Raw genomic sequence first — 20,651 nt, 5'->3', positions numbered from 1 at the left:
CTGTCTCAATTTATGTGACACAATTTTCCTTTTTGGTCTGTCCTAAAAAAAATGTCGCATTTCTATATTTAGAAATAATTTAACTTTATGAGATGATTTTCAGCCACTGAGGCTTGTTTTGGACCACATGTTTCAAAAGACTTTCTTTTTTAAACTTCATGTCAAGTCAAATGGTGCCAATAAATTAGAACGGAGGGAGCAGTAATTATTGATAGATAAATGATGAAAATTGTAGCTGCTTATTAACGTTGAGTACATTCTTCACATACTTCGTTTCCTCCAATTAAACTACTCATATTTAAAGAATCACTCTTTTTCGGGTTTTCAAGAAAAACCCCACTTTGTTTTTCTTCTTTTTTCAACCCATATGTTACAGCCAAAGTTTCAATTTTTTCAAAAAGTTTGGAAGGGTTTTGGGCAAGATTTTAGAAACAGCAAAAGGACTTCGTATTATATGGTTTCCTTATTTTTAGTTCTTAACATTCCTTGGGAAAATTTCGAGAAAATGATCTAAATGTTCCTTAATGTATGGGGATTTGGACTATTTTAGTCCTTTATATATATATATCGCGTAATTGAAATAATCCTTATGATATAGAGAAAGTGATTATCTTAGTCCTTCATATATACCATTGAAACCGAAATAGTCCTTAACCAGTAGAAAAAATGATCCATTTAGTCCTTCATATATACCACGTAACTGAAATAGTTGTTCTTCTTACATATATATCACGTAATCGAAAAAAGACCTTAACTATAAAAAAAAAGTGACCTTTTAGGCCATCATATATATATCATGTAATTGAAATAATTTTTAATGCATGAAAAATGTGATTATTTTAGTCCTAAACCTTAAAATTCACTGTACAAATCAAAAAATCGGTTAAGTTTAACCAGCCACTCAGAAAATATTGGTAAGATTTTTTACTTGCGCCCTATCTTTTTAACACACTAAATTTTGATCAAGGGGTATTATAGTAATTGTAGTGATGGATCTTTCCTAGGAATATGGAAAGGGTTTTGGGCAAGATTTTAGAAGTAGCAAAACTATGTCGTTAATATACGGTTTCCTTATTTGATTCTTACATTCCTTGTGAAAATTCTCGTGGGACGGAACATAACATTGTTTTCCTTTTAAAAAAACTTATATTTTCAAAATAACAATTGGTTACACATTAAAATATGAGTTTGGTCTTGTCAAGTTTAATTTCAAACATGGTATATGCGGAATAATTTTTAAAAGACGGATCTTTGTATTGGGGAATTCATGTTTCTAGATAGAATCCGCTAGTTGGAAGCGTGAGGGTCCGGGTAGCTCGTCATAATTGTCTTCCATTCCCACCAACCCGCATCGTATATATCAGTCTCAATTTGGGTTCCGCAGCATAAGAAAACGTTGGCACCACAAGATCGTTGCATATACTTTAGGGTTGAAAAGTCTCATTTTGGCTTGAATAAAGATAGCTTCTGAGAAAAGGTAGTGACATCTTATCTCAGAGGCTTGTAACCCTAGCAACCTTTCTTGCTCGCAAGCTTGTAAAATTGTAAAAGCTCTTGAATCTAAGTTTGAATCTTGGCCTACATTATTTTACATTGTTTATATCCTTATTCTCATTATTCTTAAGCCTTCGGTGCTGAATCTTTACGCTTGTGGGAGTTTAGGATCGGATACAACTTACTCGTCTTTAAACCCTACAAAACTGCAACTTTAACTGATAATCTTAAAATCGATTTTTAGCAGAAAATAGGTACAAGTTAAATGAGATGTCAAAATAGGTTGCCTTGTGAATTTTTTGCATTACGACGTAAGCTAAGGGATACTAGATAATTCATCCCAAAATACTTGTCTCTATTTGCTTTTCGAGAGTTAATTCGATTAATCTTTGGAACTAAATTGTATTAGATTGATTTAATATTTTAAAATCAAAATCAAGACATTACTAAAATATGAAAATAAATAAATTGCAATGCTTATATGTATTTAAAAAATAATCTTAAAATATTTTTGAGATTTGAAGTGACAAGTATTTTGAGATGAAGAAAGTATGTATTTCGAAGTTTGAATTTTGAAAATGGAGAATCTTTCGATATGAAGCACTTTACCCTTTTAGTAGCTTTATTACTAGGAATAAATCCAAGTTAATTGAGCAGTAAACTTATACTATGGGATGATTAAATGAAAGGGAAAAAAAAGAGAATATGTTGTTTTAGTAGAATGTTACTTTTCCTTCTTAAAATTGACCACACAAAAAGGAGGTATAAATGCTTCATTATAAATTATCTTTTTTTATTCTTCTTCACTTCCACGAACCTAAAAGAAAGTGTGTTTATGCTCGTCGTCACGTGCATCTAAGTGGTTAAGTAAGGCTATTAAATTACTAAGTTCAGGGGTAATTAGAACAAAAAATAATTCAGATATGCATCAAATAAACAGTGTCATATATTGGTGTATTTATTATCAACTCTTCTGCGTCATTGAGCTTCGAGCTTACATCGATATTTAGATGGTGGCCTTTATTGGGAGACCAGTTATAAACTAATAACTTAAAAAGGATAACAATGACAAAAAAGTAATACGGATTTAAATTAAGTTAAAACAGAAAAAACAAAAAAAAAAAAAAAAAAAGCAAAGAATAAAAACATACATGCCTAGGACTCAACTGGAAAAAGACCTTGCTCTCTTTTTTTTTTTTGGGGTAGCTCTTTGTACACATTCTAGTTACTTTTGTGACCTTTCTAGAATACAACACAGTGCATAAAATATTGTGTTCTCACTTTTCTAATATAGGCAGTCTATTCAAACGCACGCAAACAACAGTGGCTGATTCCGTGACTTGAACCCGTGACTTATGATCACACGAGAAAACTTATGTTGCCTCCCTCAAAAAAAAAAAAAGAAAGAAACTTGTCCACGATCTATTGTCACTTATTCTTCTTGCCAAAGTGGGACAAAATGCTTCCTCTGTCTATTGGATTTTCAATTTCAAAATATATCTGCATTCATTCATGTCACCTACAACTTATGTTACTCAGACTCTTAAAAATTATTACGGGTGTGTGTTGGATCCTCCAAAATGTATGCATTTTAGGAGGATCCAACACGAGTGCAACAACAGTTTTAGAGGGTGCGAAAGACATAGCCTACAACAATAAAAAGGGATGAACAAAAACCTTAGCTTTCAAGCTAAGAACAAAAGAGTATAACATCTTCACCGAGCTTAGAAACATTTCTTGTGGACAATTGAGGGACCATATTCATCGTACTCCCCCTTTGTTACACACATCTGCATTGGGACACAGATATTAGAACCAATGTATTTGAGACTAAAGACATAATAGATTGATTTATTGATCAATGAAATAGAAAGTGAAGAGAGACTAACTCGTTTGAAAGTACTGAGGGAAGCTAGAATTGATCCTCCGATCCAGACACTGTCCTTCCTCTTAGGTGCAATCACCTCGATCTTCGTTCTGCTTGGAGCAAGAGTGGTGATTTCCTTGCTCATACGTTCTTCCATGCCAAGAAACATAGTCGAGCCACCACTAAGCACGATGTTTGCGAATAAATCTTTCCTAATATCAACGTCACATCTCATGATTGAGTTGTAGAGCTTTTCATGAATTCCTCTCTCTTCCTTTCCAACCAATGATGGCTGGAAGAGGGCTTCAGGGCAACGGAACCTCTCAGAACCATGAGCTAAGACATCAGGGCAACGGGAATCAAGGTCAAAATATTGTTCATCTGGAAGCACATAGTGCTTGGCAACTGGTGAGCTACATCCTTTTGCCTTCTCAATCTCCTGTTTGAAATCCAGTGCAACGTAAGTAATAGTCTCCTTCATATCATTAACCATTGCCAACTCAGCAGCACAGTGAAATACATAACCACTCTTCAAGAGAATCTCGTGAAGATATTTTGTAAGATCAGGACCAGCAAGACCTAACCGTGAGATAGCATGCGGAAGTGCATGTCCCTCATAGATAGGGACAGTGTGGCTCACACTGGAACCAGAATCAAGCACGATACCTTTCCGTAGAACAAGTTAAACAAATTAGTGACTGATTAAAACAATTGAGAAAACCAGCATTGTATTCCTATCTACTGCTTACCAGTTGTACGACCGCTAGCAAACAGAGGAAGAACCGCCTGGTTCGCAACATACATGCCTAGCACATAGAATGTCTCAAACATGATTTGAGTCATTTTCTCTCGTTCTACCTTGGGGTTAAGTGGTGCCTCAGTCAGGAGGACGGGATGCTCCTCGGGAGCAACACCGAGCTCATGGTAAAATGTATGGTGCCAGATTTGCTCCATATCATCCCAGTTTCTTATGATACCATGTACAATTGGATGTTTCAGATTCAAGAAACCTCTTTTACACTGAGCTTCATAACCAACATGGGCACTTTTTTGTCCCATTCCAACCATGACACCAATGTGACGAGGACGTCCAACTATACTTGGAAAATCAGTCCTTGGAGAATCCTCCCCAGCAAAGCCAACCTAAAGAAACAAAACGATGCGGTCACATTAGAGCAACGTAGTTAACACCATACATGGAGCTATAAGCCTATAACTGCAAGCAGTTTATTTCTAACTAACCTTGCATATTTCAGTTCCGTTGTCAACAACTAGTGGTCGGATATCCTTCCCATCTCCCATCTTGTAAGGACTTCAAATATTTATTTTGCAAGTACACTTTAGGTAAAGAAATCACTGGCACAAATACATAGTCAAAGTGAAAATCGTTCACAGGATCAGCTCGGTCTGTGAGAAATTGATTAAGTTGAAATCACCAGCTATTCACCCGAACCTCCCCTTTGTCGATTAAAGCAGGGGATTCATGCGAAAAACGCGCAAATGGAAGAAATAACAAAGGTCAGTTAGTGCAGCGGGAGTTCATTCAGGCAATTTGTAGATATCTCACTCATGTTAAAATCCCAACACGGATTTTCCGAAATCCTAATTCTCCTCCCTGCCGCTGGAAAGAAAGAGCAAAACGCTGAAAAATAGCTACTACTATTTCAAAAATAACATATCCTCTCTCTAGACCAAGATATACTACTGCACTTTTAGCTGCATAAATACTCTAAACCTGAAGAAAATTCACATTCATGTAAAGAATGGATGCTTAAGAATCTCTAAATTTAAGAAAACATAAAGAACAAGGAGCTGCAACCATGAAAAGTGCTATGTAGGGTAATACTTAGAAATAATTTGCAATCTTTGAGACAACATTCAAGAAATGAGTTCATAACAATTAGTAGGGGTCAAGCCTACTTTTACATTCTGTATAGAACCCAATGTCACACACGAAATAGGTAAAAGAACTAATTCAACAAAAGCAGAATCAGTGGCAGCTCCAAGACCTGGCGGACTGCATTACAAGCACTAGTGTCGTCATAGGCGAAAAGTGTTAAAAGGGCTTCAGGTTTATCGGGGCTTTAAGTGCAAAGAGCAATTTAAGTGTAGGCTTTACTTAAATAAATGTGCAACGAAGAAAAACATATAATAACATCTATGTCACGCAAGAAAAAAGTAACAACGTCGTTCATAATGATTTCCTTAACAATGAGTAATATATCTTTTGGCCAATCATATTCATTGTTTAGTACCGTTCTAATCAAGATAGAACTGATGGGCAATGAGCATGCCTTAGTACCTTACCTACACTGAACCGCCTATAGCTACCCCGAGCTTCTTAGAGCTTTAAGTTTAAAACAATAGTAACCTTAAAGAATAAGAAAACTCTATTGAAGCCATTTGATATTATTTCAATTTTTTAAACACAAATAATCACAAAATTTTAAGGTCTTCCTGTTTCCTGTGAGAAAATAAAGAAAAGGGTCATGCTCTTTAAATAGATGTACTTATCATGCTACCACCAAACTGAATCAAGAACTCAGCCAAGTAACATTTAAAAAAAAAAAAAAAGTTACTTTGTGCAAATATATCACATAATGTAAGATTAGGTGACTAATTTACACGAGCATTCCTCAATCAAGAGCCAAAAAAGAAAATTAGCCACCAACGTTTGCGTCAGGGTAGGCTGCGGTTGCCTACCTTACACCCCCTTAGGGTGCTACCCCTCCCTAGACCCTACATGAATGCGGGACGTTTCGTGTATCGAGCTGCCCCCTTTTTTTAAATTAATTTGCATGAGCAATGCTCAATCAAGAAACAGATTGGTTGCATATGGTAAACAGATTGGGTGCCGAATACTATATAGTTATAATTAATGAATAAATAAAGACAAATCAATTCAAGACCGAGTTAAACAGGAAAATCCGATTGATTAGCAAATAGAATTGAAACTTACCTTGATGAAATCGAAGCCATTTATTGCTATTTCAATATTGAAAGTGTGAGAAACATATATTTTCTGTTCTCCATGTAGATAAATATACATAGCATTTTGATATAAAAGCTGCATGAGAAAGAATATTATGGACGCGTATAATTAAATAACGGTAAATGCACATAAAACTGACGTTTCAAATCAAATCAATGTTGTTCTTGGACCAATTCTATGTTTACTTTTTGGCCTTTTCTTTTTCTTCTTTGAATGCCATACCCAAACCTAAAATAATCAAATTTAACCTTGAAGTTTGATATGAAACTTTTTTTTTTTTTTTTTTTTTTTGGGGTTTAAAATTGGTGTCAAATGTCACTCCACACGGATAATTAAAGGAATTAATTGAAATTTTAAAAAACAATTAAGAGATAATAGTCAAATACACACCTGAATTATCTTTTTTTGCGAGTTTTTAACATGAACTATCATGTATTTATGTTTTTTACCGGAACTATCACCAACTATTTATCAAATCATATGTCTTATTTTAACAATAACTCGATGAGTAGTTTTTCTTATACGTCTTTCTTTTAATGTTATTTTAGGAGTTACTTTTCACATTACAATATGAGGTAATATAGAAGATGTAAAAGTCATAAATTGACTGAATAATTATACAATATTTACTATATATATACCTTATGCAACACACTAGGGGTATTTGGCGTTTATGTTCACAAAATCAAAAACCATAAATGGAACTGAACAAATATTAGGCATGTCCAATTGTGCCGGTTGTACTGATGTGTCGCAATCAATTGGCCTTGTTTTGGAGATTTATTTCTATTCATTATTTTGGAGATTTATATGTGGTTTTTTCATTTTATTGGATGGAATTGAAATTATGACGAATTAGATATATAAGAATATAAGAACCTAAAATTCCCTACTTTTTAGGTCCAAAATAAATCAGTTAGAGTTTCGATTTCTAGTTTATTTTGGTAGTTCGACCGTAAAATTTTCTTTGTTTTTGTATTTCCAAAGTATGTACGTGACTTGTTATAATTCATTCATACGAGACCTACGGGTTTGAATCCTGGAATCAGCCACTAAATTTTGTGTATGGGTAAGTTGCCCCGTTGGGATGCAATCGTTAAGCGGTCCTGCGTGAACGAAGGATCCTTCGTACGATGTCGTTAATTTGCATTAATTGATATCACCTACAGAAATAGAAAAGTATGAACAAAAACCTCTGCTTGCAAACTGATATAACATCTTCACCAAGCTTGGAAACACTTCATGTGGACAATTGAGGGATTGATCATCTCCCTTTTTGTTATACACATCTGCATGGGACATAGATTTTAAAAGAGTTAACAAGACCACCATTATATTTAGAACCATTTTTTTTTAGACTTTGAGACAAATGTGTTGATTTATTGATCATTCAAATAAAAGCGAAGAGAAACTAACTCGTTTGAAAGTATTGAGGAAAGCTAGAATCAGTCGTCCTATCCAAACACACGGTAGCGCGGACAAATTTACTAGCTAAAATATTATAAATCCAAAATTCTTGTTTCATATCCACGTAGATCCAACATGTTATACAACTAAATTTATAGAGTAGCATAACATTTTGTTGCATACAGGTATCTAAGAGAGAAAAGAATTAATCTGCCTCACACTCTCTGTACATGTCATTGATTTGATTTTAGATCTTGAAATAGTAATGATCATTTGATGACTTTGCAATCTTTGATTTTTAAAATATTAATCATCTTATACCTGGCCAAATAAATTCAATGACAAATTCATAATGACAATATAATGGTAGATTCAACAATGACTTCGCACTAGGTCCAAAAATGAACTCGATGAACTCTGTATATGTTTGAACCTGTGACCTAGAGGTTACACTAAGACAAATTGTGTTGCCTTTTCTGCAGTCAATTGTCGTAGTTTTCTTGCCAAAGTGGGACAAAAATGCTTCTTCTACATCTTGGATGTTCAAATTATATTTGCATTCATTCATACATGATTTACGGGTTCGGACCCTCAAACCAGCCACTAATACTTGCGTAAGGGTAAGTGGCCTACATCATACGGTGGCGGATAGAGAATTTTCATCCAGGGTGTTCGGAAACCGCTGAGCTAGCCTTTTTCATGTTGTTGAGGGTGTTCAAAACATATATAGCTACATAAACTCAGAAAATTTACCCTATATATACAATGGATTTTTTTGTGAACACCCTGCCATACCTTTAAATCCGCCCCTGACATCATACCCATTATGCGATCCTCCCCTGGACCCTGCGTGACTGCGGGATGCATCATGCATCGGCTGTTCTTTTATTTGCATTCATTCATATCACCTACAACAATAGAAATGTATGACCAAAAAGCTATGCTGCAAACTGATAAGAAACGAGTATAACATCTTCACCAAGCTTGTTAGAAACACTTCCTGTGGACAATTGAGGGGACCATATTCATCATACTCCTACTTGTATACACATCTGCATGGGACATAAAATATGAAAAGAATTAACAAGAAGACTTTCATAGTTAGAACCAATTATTTGAGACTTTAATAGAATAGATTGATTTGTTGATCAGTCAAATAAAAGAGAAGAGAAACTAACTCGTTTGAAAGTACTGAGGGAAGCTAGAATTGATCCTCCTATCCAGGCATTGTCCTTCCTCTTGGGTGGTGCAATCACATTGATCTTCACGTTGCTCAGAGCAAGAGCGGTTATTTCCTGGCTTGTACGTTCTTCCATGCCAGGAAACAGAGTCGAGTCACCACTAAGCACGATGTTTGCGAATAAATTTTTCCTAATATCAACGTCGCATCTCATGATTGAGTTGTAGGTTTTTACATGAATCCCCATCGTTTCCTTTCCAATCAACGATGGCCGGAAGAGGGCTTCAGGAAATTGGGACCTCTCCGAACCAAGGTCAAACAATGTTCATCAGGAAGCACATAGCCCTTGGCAACTGATGAGCTACATCCTTTTGCCTTCTGTATGTCCTGTTCGAAATCCAGTGTAATGTAAGTAATCGTCTCCTTCATATGATTAACAATTTGCAACTCACCGGCACAGTGAAATACATAACCACTCTCCAAGAGAATCTCGTGAAGATATTTTGTAAGATCACGACCAGCAAGATTTAACCGCAAGATAGCACGGGGAAGTGCATGTCCCTCATAGATAGGGACAGCGTGGCTCACACTAGAACCGGAATCAAGCAAAATACCACCATGTCGGGGCGGGGGGGGGGGGGGGGGGGGGGCAATTAAACGAATTAGTGACCGATTAAATCAGTAGAGGAAACAACATAGTGTCAATGATTTTTTGAAAGACAGATGCAACCAATAAGGTTGAAAATATGAATAAAAATGTCATTAATTTCATTAACCATAGGGCATTAAACAGCCGCATAAACAAAATAGTAGACTTCTCCTAAAACTAAAGCATTATACTTACTACAATTAAGAAACTGAAAAGAAGATGTTGAATGAATTGATTGTTATGAGATTTGGAAATCATTTTGCCTTCAAAAGAAGATACTAATCGTATCAAATATTAGACGACTCCTACAACTAAATAGCTAATTATTCTAGAAAAACTATAGCAATAATGGTAGCAACATCAATACATATGCTGGTATTCCTATCTGCCGCTTACCAGTTGTACGACCACTAGCGAACAGTGGAAGAACGGTCCGGTTTGCAATATACATGGCTGGCAGATTGAAGGCCTCAAACCTGATTTGAGTCATTTTATCTCGCTTTGCCTTTGGGTTAAGTGGTGCCTCAGTCAAGAGAACGGAATGCTCCTCAGAAGCAAGACCGAGCTCATTAAACGTGTGGCGCCAGATTTGCTCCATCTCATCCCAGTTTCTTATAATACCATGTTCAATTGGATGTTTCAGATGCATCATACCTCTTTTAGAAGAATGAGTTTCATAACCAACATAGTCTAGTTTATATCCCATTCCAACCATGACATCAGCGTGAGGAATACGACCAACTATAATTGGAAAATCAGTCCTTGGAGAATCATCCCCAGCAAAACCAACCTAAAGAAACTGAACAATGAGCTCAAATTGGGAGCAACGTAGTTAACACCATACATGGAGCTATAATTACAGGTAGTTTGTTTCTAACTAACCTTGCGTATTTCAGTTCCGTTGTCAATAACAAATGGTCAGATATCTATCCCATCAGCCATCTTGCAAGGACTTCAGATATTTATTTTGCAAGTATTAATTTAGGTGAGATATCACTGGTGGTACAAACACATAGCCAAAGTGAAAATTCTTCACAGAATCAGCTCAGCCTGTGAAAAGTTGGTCAAGTTAAAACCACCAGATATTCATACGAACCTCCCCTTAGTCGATTAAAAGCAGAGAAAACAAGCAGGGGATTCGTGCAAAAATGCGCAAAGGGAAGAAATAACAAAGGTCGATTCGTGCAGTGAGAGCTCATTCAAGCAATTTGAAGATATCTCACTCATGTTAAAAGCCCAACATTAACTTTCCGAAATCCTATTTCCCCTTCCTGCCAATGAAAAGAAAGAGCAAAATGCTTAAAATTAGCTAGTAATAGTGAGAGTTTATTCCCTAAAAGGTCACTCATGTTTTTGACGATTGTCACTTCTGTTTTTTTTAGGACTAGAATATCACTAACTATCCTCGTTTTCCTCAAAAAATACTAAACATTACAAAACCCTCATTCTCTCCTAATTGACATGCCATGCCACATTAAAATTTTATTTTTTAATAATAAATTTATGTAATAATTTCAAAGACCTCCCTCCAAATTTGTCTTGATAACACTTAATTCCCTTGTGGTTTGAGATATTTACACTAACATCCCTTATTTCAATTTTTGTAACCAAACTTGTTTAAATAATTAGAAATCTATATATTTCAAATTTACCCTTTTATAACTTAATTATGTGAACAATGTTTCGTACAGTTCTCACCCCTAAAATTGTTAGGATTGTTATATTAATAGTTAGGCTAAAAATTTAAAACTATCTTATATCTAAATAAAAATCCTAAATTCTAGTGTTAATGTAATATCACTATGAGAAATTCTAAATTCTAGTGTTACGGTAATATTTCTCTTTGTTCTTATAATCATGTTATTAATAAAAATATTTGGGCTAAAAGGAGCACATCTCGCTTTTAGTATTTAGAGGGTGAGATGAATAATCCATTTTTTAAATTCTTATAGTTGTATAACTGCAATAAATTTTATACTAATTTTTTTGGTAGAAGGAGCTTAATTATATCTACGAAAAAGGGTTGAAAATTGTATAGATAGCGTGAGACTTTAAAAATAATTAATGAAGCAGTATGAAGTCCAAGCTTTTTGAATCAATTTTCATATCACAATTGTTGAATTTCATGTTTTAGTGCTCGAGATTAAAATTTTCAAGCACAACAAACACAACAAAAAAAAAGGAAAAAAAAGAAAGAAAGAAAACCAACACTTTACCTATAAAATTAGATAGTTATAAATTAGGAAAAATCTTACGATCAATGAGAAACTATTATTGTCAAAAGTTTAAACATTATAAATAAGGTTACAAAAGGGTATATTAGCAACATGAATAATTTTTAGTAGTTAAAATTAGTTTGATTACAAAAGAATCAAAACAAGGGAGCAAATTTGGAGGGAGGTTTTTAAAATTATTCCTTCAGTTTATTATTAAAAAAAAAAAAAAATTGAATGTGACATGGCATGCCAACTAAGAGAGAAGGAGGGTTTTGTAATGTTTAGTATTTTTCGAGAAAAATGGAGATAGTTGAGTGATATTTTAGTCCTAAAAGAGACAAAAGTGATATTAGGAGGCAATTGTCAAAACATAAGTGACCTTCTAGGGAATTACCTCTAATATTTCAGAAGTAACATATCCCCTCTCAAGACCAAGATACACTAGAGCACTTTAGCTTCACATAAACTCTAAACCAGAAAAAAATTCAAATTCATGAAAAGAATGACGGTTTAAGATTCACAAAACTTAAGAAAACATGAAGAGAAAGGAGTTGGAGACATGCAAAGTGTTATGTATGGTGATACTGAAAAATAACTTGCAACCTTTGAGACAATTTAAGCAGAGAGTTCAAAATAATTAGTTGGGGCCAAGCCCACTTTTGCATTCTGTATAGAACCAAATGTCACACACCAAACAGATAAAAAGAACTAAATCAATAAAAGCCAAACAGATAAAAAGAACTAAATCAAGAAAAGCCAAATTAATGTAAATGGTGATGAGCTTAAGGCACAGAATGATAATCTCCATTGTAAAACAATACTCCTTCATTCCAATATAAGTGTCCTTTTAAGCTTTTTATTTTGTTCCAAAATAAGTGACGCTTTAGGATTTCAAGAAGAAATTAATCCTATTCTTCCAAACTTACCCTTATTTATAATCAAGAATCATTAAATAACTTTTCTTTTTCTAAGCATTAATTAGGGGTAAGTTGGTAAAAACACTCCTAATTTTCTAGAAGTGATCAATTTCTTAAGGGGTGTGCATGAACTAAAAGAGGCACTTATTTTGGAATGGAGGGAGTAGTAGTAACCTTAAAGAATAAGAAAACTCTACTGATGCCAATAGTTGATACTGTTTCAACTTTAATTGGAATATCTTATTGTTTATGATGATGTTCTTCTTTTTAAACACAAATTAGCTATCCAATGTGTAGCGGATCCTCCAAAAGTTATGTATTTTTGGAAGATCAAATACGAGTACAATAACATTATTGGAGGATCCTAGCAACATAACAAATAAGCGCAAAACGTTAAGTAGATGCAATCACTTGGTGGACAGCAATCATGCTACCACAAAACTGAATCAAGAACTCAACCAAGTAACAAAGAAAAAGTTACTTTTGTGCAAATATATATCACATATGTAAATCTTGACTGCCTAATTTACATGAGCTAAAAAGAAAATTATGTATCCTTATTTAATTCGCCTTGTGGATCGGCCACCGACCCTTGGGGTAAGTTGCCTACAGTGGCGGAACTAGGATTTTACTAAAGGGTGTCAAAATATAAAAAAGTAAATTTACAAAGAAATTAAAGGAATTCAACAGATAGTATTTAAAGCTATACATAAAAAACTCTCATTATGTACCTACATAGTGTAATTTTCCAGCGAAGGGGTGTCGGTTCACACCCCTTGGATGCATGTGGCTCTACCACTGGTTGCCTTCATCACACACTCAACCGAATAAAAGTAAAACATACACAAATACCACCAAGAGGTACGGTATGATGGATCTGATCCTATCATTGTTAACTGGATGTGTCGAGTTCGAGCCCAAAAATGAAGAAAGCCTAACTTATTCGGCACCAAATCTAGATTTAGAGGCAATATCATGATTGGATTCTGAATTTAAAATTTATGGTTGTGAAGCTTATTATATGTGCATATCCATAGATTCTTCAATGCATATACATGATTTGGATCAAAATTATTGAATTCTATCAAATCCGTACTTTCCATACTAAATCCACTCCTATCTGGAATACGTTATAAAGCAAAAAAAAGAGACAAACCAATTCAAGATCGATCACCAAATAGAATTGAATTCATCGTGATGAAATCGAATCCATTATTGTAAACTTACGCCAAACCAATGGATAGAGAACTTATATTTCTGTTCTCCATATAGATAAATAGTCATAGCTCTTTTATTATAAAAGCTGAATGAGAAAGACTATTAGTATAGCGCGAAATTAAAATCCAATCTCCTTGATTTGGTGTCGCAATAGCCTTTCAACAACAACACTAAGGCAGACCTTACCATTACGTACTTTGTAGGGTAGAGTCACAAAGAGGTTGTTTCTGATAGACCCTCAGCTCAAAATAAGTGTAATCCAAGCATGATAAAAAAAGAAAATACCGACAGTAAAATTGCAAGATAAATAGAGCAAATGAAATAACAGGTAATAGTGAACATTAGAAGATCAAAGATACAATGTGAATACTAACTAATACTAATACTACAACGCTCTGCTACCTACTCTCCTTATCCTTGACCTTCAAATGTTCCTATCTAGGGTGTGTCCTCGTAAGCTGAAGATGTGTCATAGACTTATCTTTGAAATTTTTTTATCTATTATTTTGGAGACTTATATATGATTCTCATTTTATTGGTTCTCCACTTTTCCTCCAAAAACATGATACCATGACGAGAAATAGAGATGCAATAGTATTAGATTATTAATCAAAATACTCGGTCATATACACGTAGATCCAATTCACTTGAAGTTGATCACCCAACAACTATAAATTATATAGTAAGAGAACATTTTGTTGCATACAAGTATCCAAAAAGATAAAAATGAATTGGTCATCTCAAATTCTTTAATTTGTACGTAAATGTCATTGATTTGGTTTTAGATTTTGAAATAGTAATGATCATTTGATGACTTACTATTTTTGTTTTTTACAATATTTACCATCTACTAGCAGCCAAATGAATTCAATTAACAAATTCATAATGACAATAAAACACGTACTTAGTAGATTCAACAATGACTTGACAGCATGTTAAAAACTGAACTCAATGTATTGGCGTCAAATATACATGTTGCAAAAAAGCTATTATAGACAATGTATTGGAGTCCAAGCTATTATATACGTTCCACGAAGTCTAAATTCCCAACCTACAACTAAATATTGAATAAAGGATATGATAATAATTTCAGGCCCTCAATTATTGATTTCGATTTTGTCCTTGTGATATAGGACCAAGTCACATTTAATTTTTAATTAATTAAAATTCGTATTTTGTCCCTTATATAGGAAATATGTTATTTTTGAATTATTTACAGTACATGTGAAGAAATAGTACACAGAGGCGGAGCTAGAATTTAAAATGGATTCTAATTCCTTTAAGTTATTGAGTTCTAAATTAATAATATGTACATATGCAATGAATTTCTAAAAATAAAGACACAATTTAGACTAAAGCTACTGAGGCTGAACTCGTAATATGTATTCTAGCTCCGCCCTAATAGTACAAGTTTAACATAACAGTTGAAAATTAAGTGACAGAAGCATATACACAAGAACTAAGATCAATATTTATAAATAATTGAGGGACCAAAAATATTGCTAACCCTCGAATAAAGAACTAGAGAATTTGACATATATAACCGCCCACCAAAATAATAGCCACCAAATGTATATTTTTTATACTAATGTATAATATATGTAAAATAATATTAATATATCAAAAAATATTATATATTTGACTAATGATGTAATTATTTTTTGCCGACCAGCTAAATGTGTAACTTGCAGGAAAAAAAATACTGGCATAATTAATACATGAGTCTCTCCAAATAGTTCCCCCCCCCCCCCCCCCCCTCTCTCTCTCTTCATTTATGATTTAACAGTGCTTAGTGTACGGTGTTACATATTTAAGGTTGTCTTCCGTCTTTTCCTAAGTACTATTCCCTCTGTTTCAATTTATTTGAACTTATTTTTTTTTAATTCGTGCTAGAATAAATAACTTCTTTTCTAATTTGGAAACAAATTTACTTTATGAATGATTTACAGCCATACAAATTTTTAAGGCTTATTTTGAATCACAAGTTTCAAAAGTCTTCTCTCTTTTTAAATGTCGTGCCCAATCAAATGAGTTCATATAAATTGAAACGGAGGGAGTATTTTTTTTTCCCTCGTCATAAATGAAACTGTATGAAACATGTTCACATCTTTGTCAATAGCCAATCACGATCTATATATATAAAACTTTATAATAATTCTAGATTTCTACTAAATAAAATTATTCAGTCATGTCCACAAATCACAATTCAGAGACCTAGTCAAGGGTGAGGGTCAAGATCGATCAATAATAATAATAATAATAATAATATGATAATAATAATACTTAATAAATAAAAAATATGTCAAAAAAGTACAATCACAAAGCATATAAAAACGGATCTTCTAACAACCATGGGGAAATTACTGGGGAAGAGAAATTAAAGAGCTGCATAATTTCTTGCTAAACTCACGTTATGAACATGTCATGCATGTGCAATTAACCTCTACTAGGATTCTTGCGGGCCAAGAGCAGTGTTTTAAAAGGCGGGGCGTTTTACAGAATAAATTACAATTAGTTAGATCATTTGTTTGTAAATTATTTTGACATTAACAAGCGAACTTAGGATTTGAAGTTTATGATTTTTCATAGCGATCTCAAATTAATAATAAAATGATAGTTATATACAGAATTTGGGCAAAAGCTACTAGGTTCACCTGAACCCATAATCGGGCCTCTAAATCCTCTCACGAATAATATTATTCAATACGATACATCAATAATAACAATCATGTATGTTCATAAATATCTTGGATTAGCTATATGAGTCATCACTAACCATTTCTATTCATTTAAGTTTAACTCATGCCATCATCCGTTCGAATAAAAATAAATATAAAAAATAAGTTCTATCTAAATAATAATAATAATAATAATAATAAATAATTAAAAATTCTCTATATTCTTACTGGAAATATAATAATCGTAAAATCCATAATCAATATAGTAATAAATTCAAATTATGTGCATTAACACCAATGTAAAGTATGTACACAATTGAGTCGTGCGAAGATAATTATAGCTAATCTTTTATGATTAGTATTAGTTTATATATAAAAATAGTGACTAACATACGACTATCACAAGATATAACATAAATCATAACTAATTATTATAGCAACAAATTAAAGCTGGTGAACACAGCCCTTTGTCTTTAGTGATATTGGTTCAAATTTTATTTTAAAGGGACTGTCATTCTGTGGTATTTAAAATTTTGAATTTCTTTGTCCTTATGTTTTTGGGCATTATATCTCCTCTGAAAAATAAAGTGATAGATACAGACCTCTAAATGTTCTTATATGGGCTGTACAATCTAAAGTCAAAACTCACTCATTGGTTTGTACTTTGTAGAGTACATATACATATGTAAGAACAAAGTTAATTCGCTTTAATTATATTAACTACACAAAATATTTCTCTAGTACGATTCAATTTCAGATATAGGTTTTTATTTTAAAATTAAATACTTACACCGCTTATATTATAAAAATCCTATTTATGTCCATTTCTTATTTATGCGTTTCAAAATATACATATTTTGGAAAATGTTTATTCTCTCTTTTTTTTTTTTTATAAATAAAAGACTTGAATGAGAATATTCAACAAAAATGTTTATCTTCTTTCCAAGAATTGTATAAAATAAATAAGTAAAAACATTTTATGTATAATTTTAGTTTATATTTAAAGAATTATATTTTATTATATCCAGCCATATATATACCTTCTAGGAATATAAGTGTAGGATTTTCATATATAGTATAAGGGGTATAAGTGTTTGATATTAAGATACAGAGGGTGTATACAAAACTGAATAGTATTATATGGGTGTTCAATGTTATTACCTCTTAAAAACTTTTTATAATTACTTAAACAATTTATATGAGGCCATCCAAAGTCTTTAAATTAAGGCTTCTTCTTATCAGCCACAAATTATTTTATAAACCTTTTTTTAGGTTTCTTCCTATTCAGCAACAAACTAAAAACCTGTACTTTTTCTTTTAATTCCTATTTATAGTAGGTCATCAATTTCAAATGTATTTATTTGGTGCTAGCTTGATTGTGACATTGATGCTATCTGTCCATGTATGCTTGACACAGGTATGAGGAGGACAATATGGTTGAATAAAACTTTCCTTCGATTTTAGTCTATTATTCGGTAGCATGTTCTAGTTATAATTTAATATATGGGGACCAAAAAAAGGAAACAAAAAAAACAAATATATATATATATATATATATATATATAAGATGATAGCTATTATTGTGCACGATGGTATGAAATCTGTGATACTTTATTGAAAAAGATAAGCATTTAATTATACAGTTTTGGTTAGCACGAGTGATGAGTCGTAAGCAGCTATTAGTATTATTATCATTATTAAGCTGAATTTGGCAAAAAACAAAATCTAAGGCATGCTGATAAAAGAGTTGAAAATATTTTAAATGTTAAAATTAAATTTGTAAATAAGCAGTTTTTGTTTGGTAAATAGTAGATCAGATGCATTGACATTACTATATCAAATTACCACCTTTTTTCTTTTCTTGACGTGACGCGATCTCTATGTAGATTTTATTCGTCGACATTCTTTTAGAAGATGTGTATGTAAGTTATGTATCTTTTCTAAGATACTTTTGCTAACTTATTTTCATGTAAAGTTCATATTTTCACTGTGTTATGTATAAAATAATCCCAATAATTATAGAAACGAAATCATGATTTGAATGTTTTTGAGTTTGAAAGATTAGTCCTTCATGAATTTTAAATTAATAATTTAAGCATATTCAGTGAACTTTTTCATACAAATATGCTACTCCCTCTGTTCAGTGACAGATTCAGGATTTTCATTCAGGGGGTTCGAAAACAACAACAAAAGCTAAATGTAAAAAATAATATTATCGATGGAAATCGAACCTAGGACGCTAGAGACAATTTTGAACACCCTGAGCCACTTGAGCTAACATTTGACATTTGTTTAGGGTATTCAAAAGTTAATATATGTACATACACACAGAAAATCTACCCTATATATACACTGTAACTTTACCTGAACACGAAAATCTACCCTATATATACACTGTAACTTTACCCGAAAACCCTCAACACCCTCTAAATCCGCCCCAGCCTCTGTTTCTATTTATGTGAACCTATTATTATTAGGGGAGTCTACGAGGTGGTTCTTTGACTATGCGTTCCTTATATTTTTCTAAATTATTTGGATTATAATTGTCATGACTTATAGTACTTTTAATATAGTTTCTAAATATATAAATTTTATTTTTACAAACTTGAAAAATCTATGTCAAAATTTACGGTCAAAGTTATATATAAAGTTTGACCCTCGTACTCCAAAAAGGTTCACATAAATTGAAACGGAAGGAGTATAACTTAGGAGCCATTTGGACATGATTTGAAATCATATTGATTTGAAGTCGAAATTTTGTTTGGACGTGCAATATGGATTTCTTATGTTGTAATTTTTTCTCATAACTATGGAAACCTCACAATTTGTGAAAACTGTCAAAACTTCCCCATCTCTTATACAATCTTACCAAATGAATAAATCATAGTTCATAAATAAGGTATCGCAATATCTTAAGGCGCCGCATTAATAAATCGCATATCTCCATGTTCCTTTTATAAATAAATGCTTGCAATTACATGCTATTACAAACATTCAAATACACATAACTTGACAAAGATTCATTGGTAAAAAAAATCAACGGTATTAGTAACTAGCAATTCTTTAATATAATCCATCTACATGGTATGAACTGTTTTTTCACGTCGAGCATGGGTCTTTTTTTGTGAAATTTAAATTGATTGATCTTCTTTTACAAAATATAAACTTATGAGTCAAGTTTTACATTTTAAAAAAAAAATATTTGAGATCATGATTTGGAATTCGAAATCCTACTTTTTGGAGAATCTAAGATATAAAATCATGATTTGAAGTTAAAATTTTATGCAGATTTCATAAACAAACGTTGATTTAAAAAATATAAGATCATGCTCCCAAATTGCATGAGCAAAAACACCTACCTCGACAAAAATATTGAGTTTTTTCAAATAATTTTTCCATATTTCCACTGTGTTATGTGTAAAAATATCCCAACAAACCACAACCCCCCCCCCCCCCTCGCCCACCCACCCACGCCCACAAACACAGATTAAAAATGAAAGACATCATATGATTCGTGAGAGGGTAAAAAGGTTCTTGGGAAGAGAAATGGTCGCATTGTTTTCATCAATTAGTAGGGAAGTCTTTTGTCATCATTGAACAAACAATCCCCACGAAAATAGAAAGTGGCCAAAGAGAAGAATAAAAAAAAAAAAAAAAAAAAGAACAACTAATTTTTGTTTGAAATTTTATAAATTTCATTAAAAGATTTTATTTTAAAATTTTCAAGAAGTTTTTTTACATTAATATTCATAAAAATTGTTTTAGACAATGATTTAAGATGGTCTTCCAACTATCAACCATATTTGTCATGTTGAAAGTAATTGATAAGTATTAACTATCAAAAAAATGTTGGAACTGATTTATAAATAAATAGTTTTATAACTGGATAAATATGATGAAACAGATAATAAATCGTTGATATATTTGGTAAAAAGTATTAAGTAAAATGTACGAAATATTTTTAAAGTTATTTACACAAAAAATAAGTTGATTATTACAAGATTTTTAATTCCATGTCCAATATAAATTAATT

General features: G+C 32.6%; 1 protein-coding gene and 1 pseudogene across 2 annotated transcripts; both read right to left on the bottom strand.

Annotated features, from left to right (window-relative positions):
• Positions 1-2,733: 2,733 nt before the first annotated feature.
• LOC132038661 (actin-100-like) lies at positions 2,734-5,676 on the bottom strand. Of its 2 annotated transcripts, XM_059429344.1 has the most exons (4): positions 4,604-4,675; positions 4,111-4,504; positions 3,384-4,027; positions 2,734-3,284 (listed from the first exon to the last, which is right to left on the bottom strand). In XM_059429344.1, exons 1-4 carry the CDS (start codon positions 4,661-4,663, stop codon positions 3,219-3,221), a joined length of 1,164 nt encoding a protein of 387 aa, XP_059285327.1. In that variant the 5' UTR covers positions 4,664-4,675; the 3' UTR covers positions 2,734-3,218. The 2 variants fall into 2 exon arrangements, with proteins under 2 accessions (XP_059285327.1, XP_059285328.1); XM_059429345.1 differs by having other exon boundaries at positions 2,734-4,027; positions 4,604-5,676.
• Positions 5,677-7,573: 1,897 nt separating this feature from the next.
• On the bottom strand, positions 7,574-10,543 carry LOC132038180 (actin-66-like; annotated as a pseudogene).
• Positions 10,544-20,651: the final 10,108 nt, after the last annotated feature.

Source organism: Lycium ferocissimum, chromosome 11 (genome assembly GCF_029784015.1).
Source record: "Lycium ferocissimum isolate CSIRO_LF1 chromosome 11, AGI_CSIRO_Lferr_CH_V1, whole genome shotgun sequence".
Classification (NCBI taxonomy): Eukaryota; Viridiplantae; Streptophyta; class Magnoliopsida; order Solanales; family Solanaceae; genus Lycium; species Lycium ferocissimum.
Note: the sequence above shows the minus strand (reverse complement) of the source record. Positions and strands in the feature narration are given on the sequence as shown.

Excerpts from the sequence above, each read along its gene's own strand:
- LOC132038661 (XM_059429345.1), bottom strand. The coding sequence starts at position 4,663 with ATGGGAGATGGGAAGGATATCCGACCACTAGTTGTTGACAACGGAACT. Across the intron at positions 4,505-4,603 it reads ACGGAACTGAAATATGCAAG|GTTGGCTTTGCTGGGGAGGA; the intron begins GTTAGTTAGAAA and ends TTGTTTCTTTAG. Across the intron at positions 4,028-4,110 it reads TGCTAGCGGTCGTACAACTG|GTATCGTGCTTGATTCTGGT; the intron begins GTAAGCAGTAGA and ends TTCTACGGAAAG.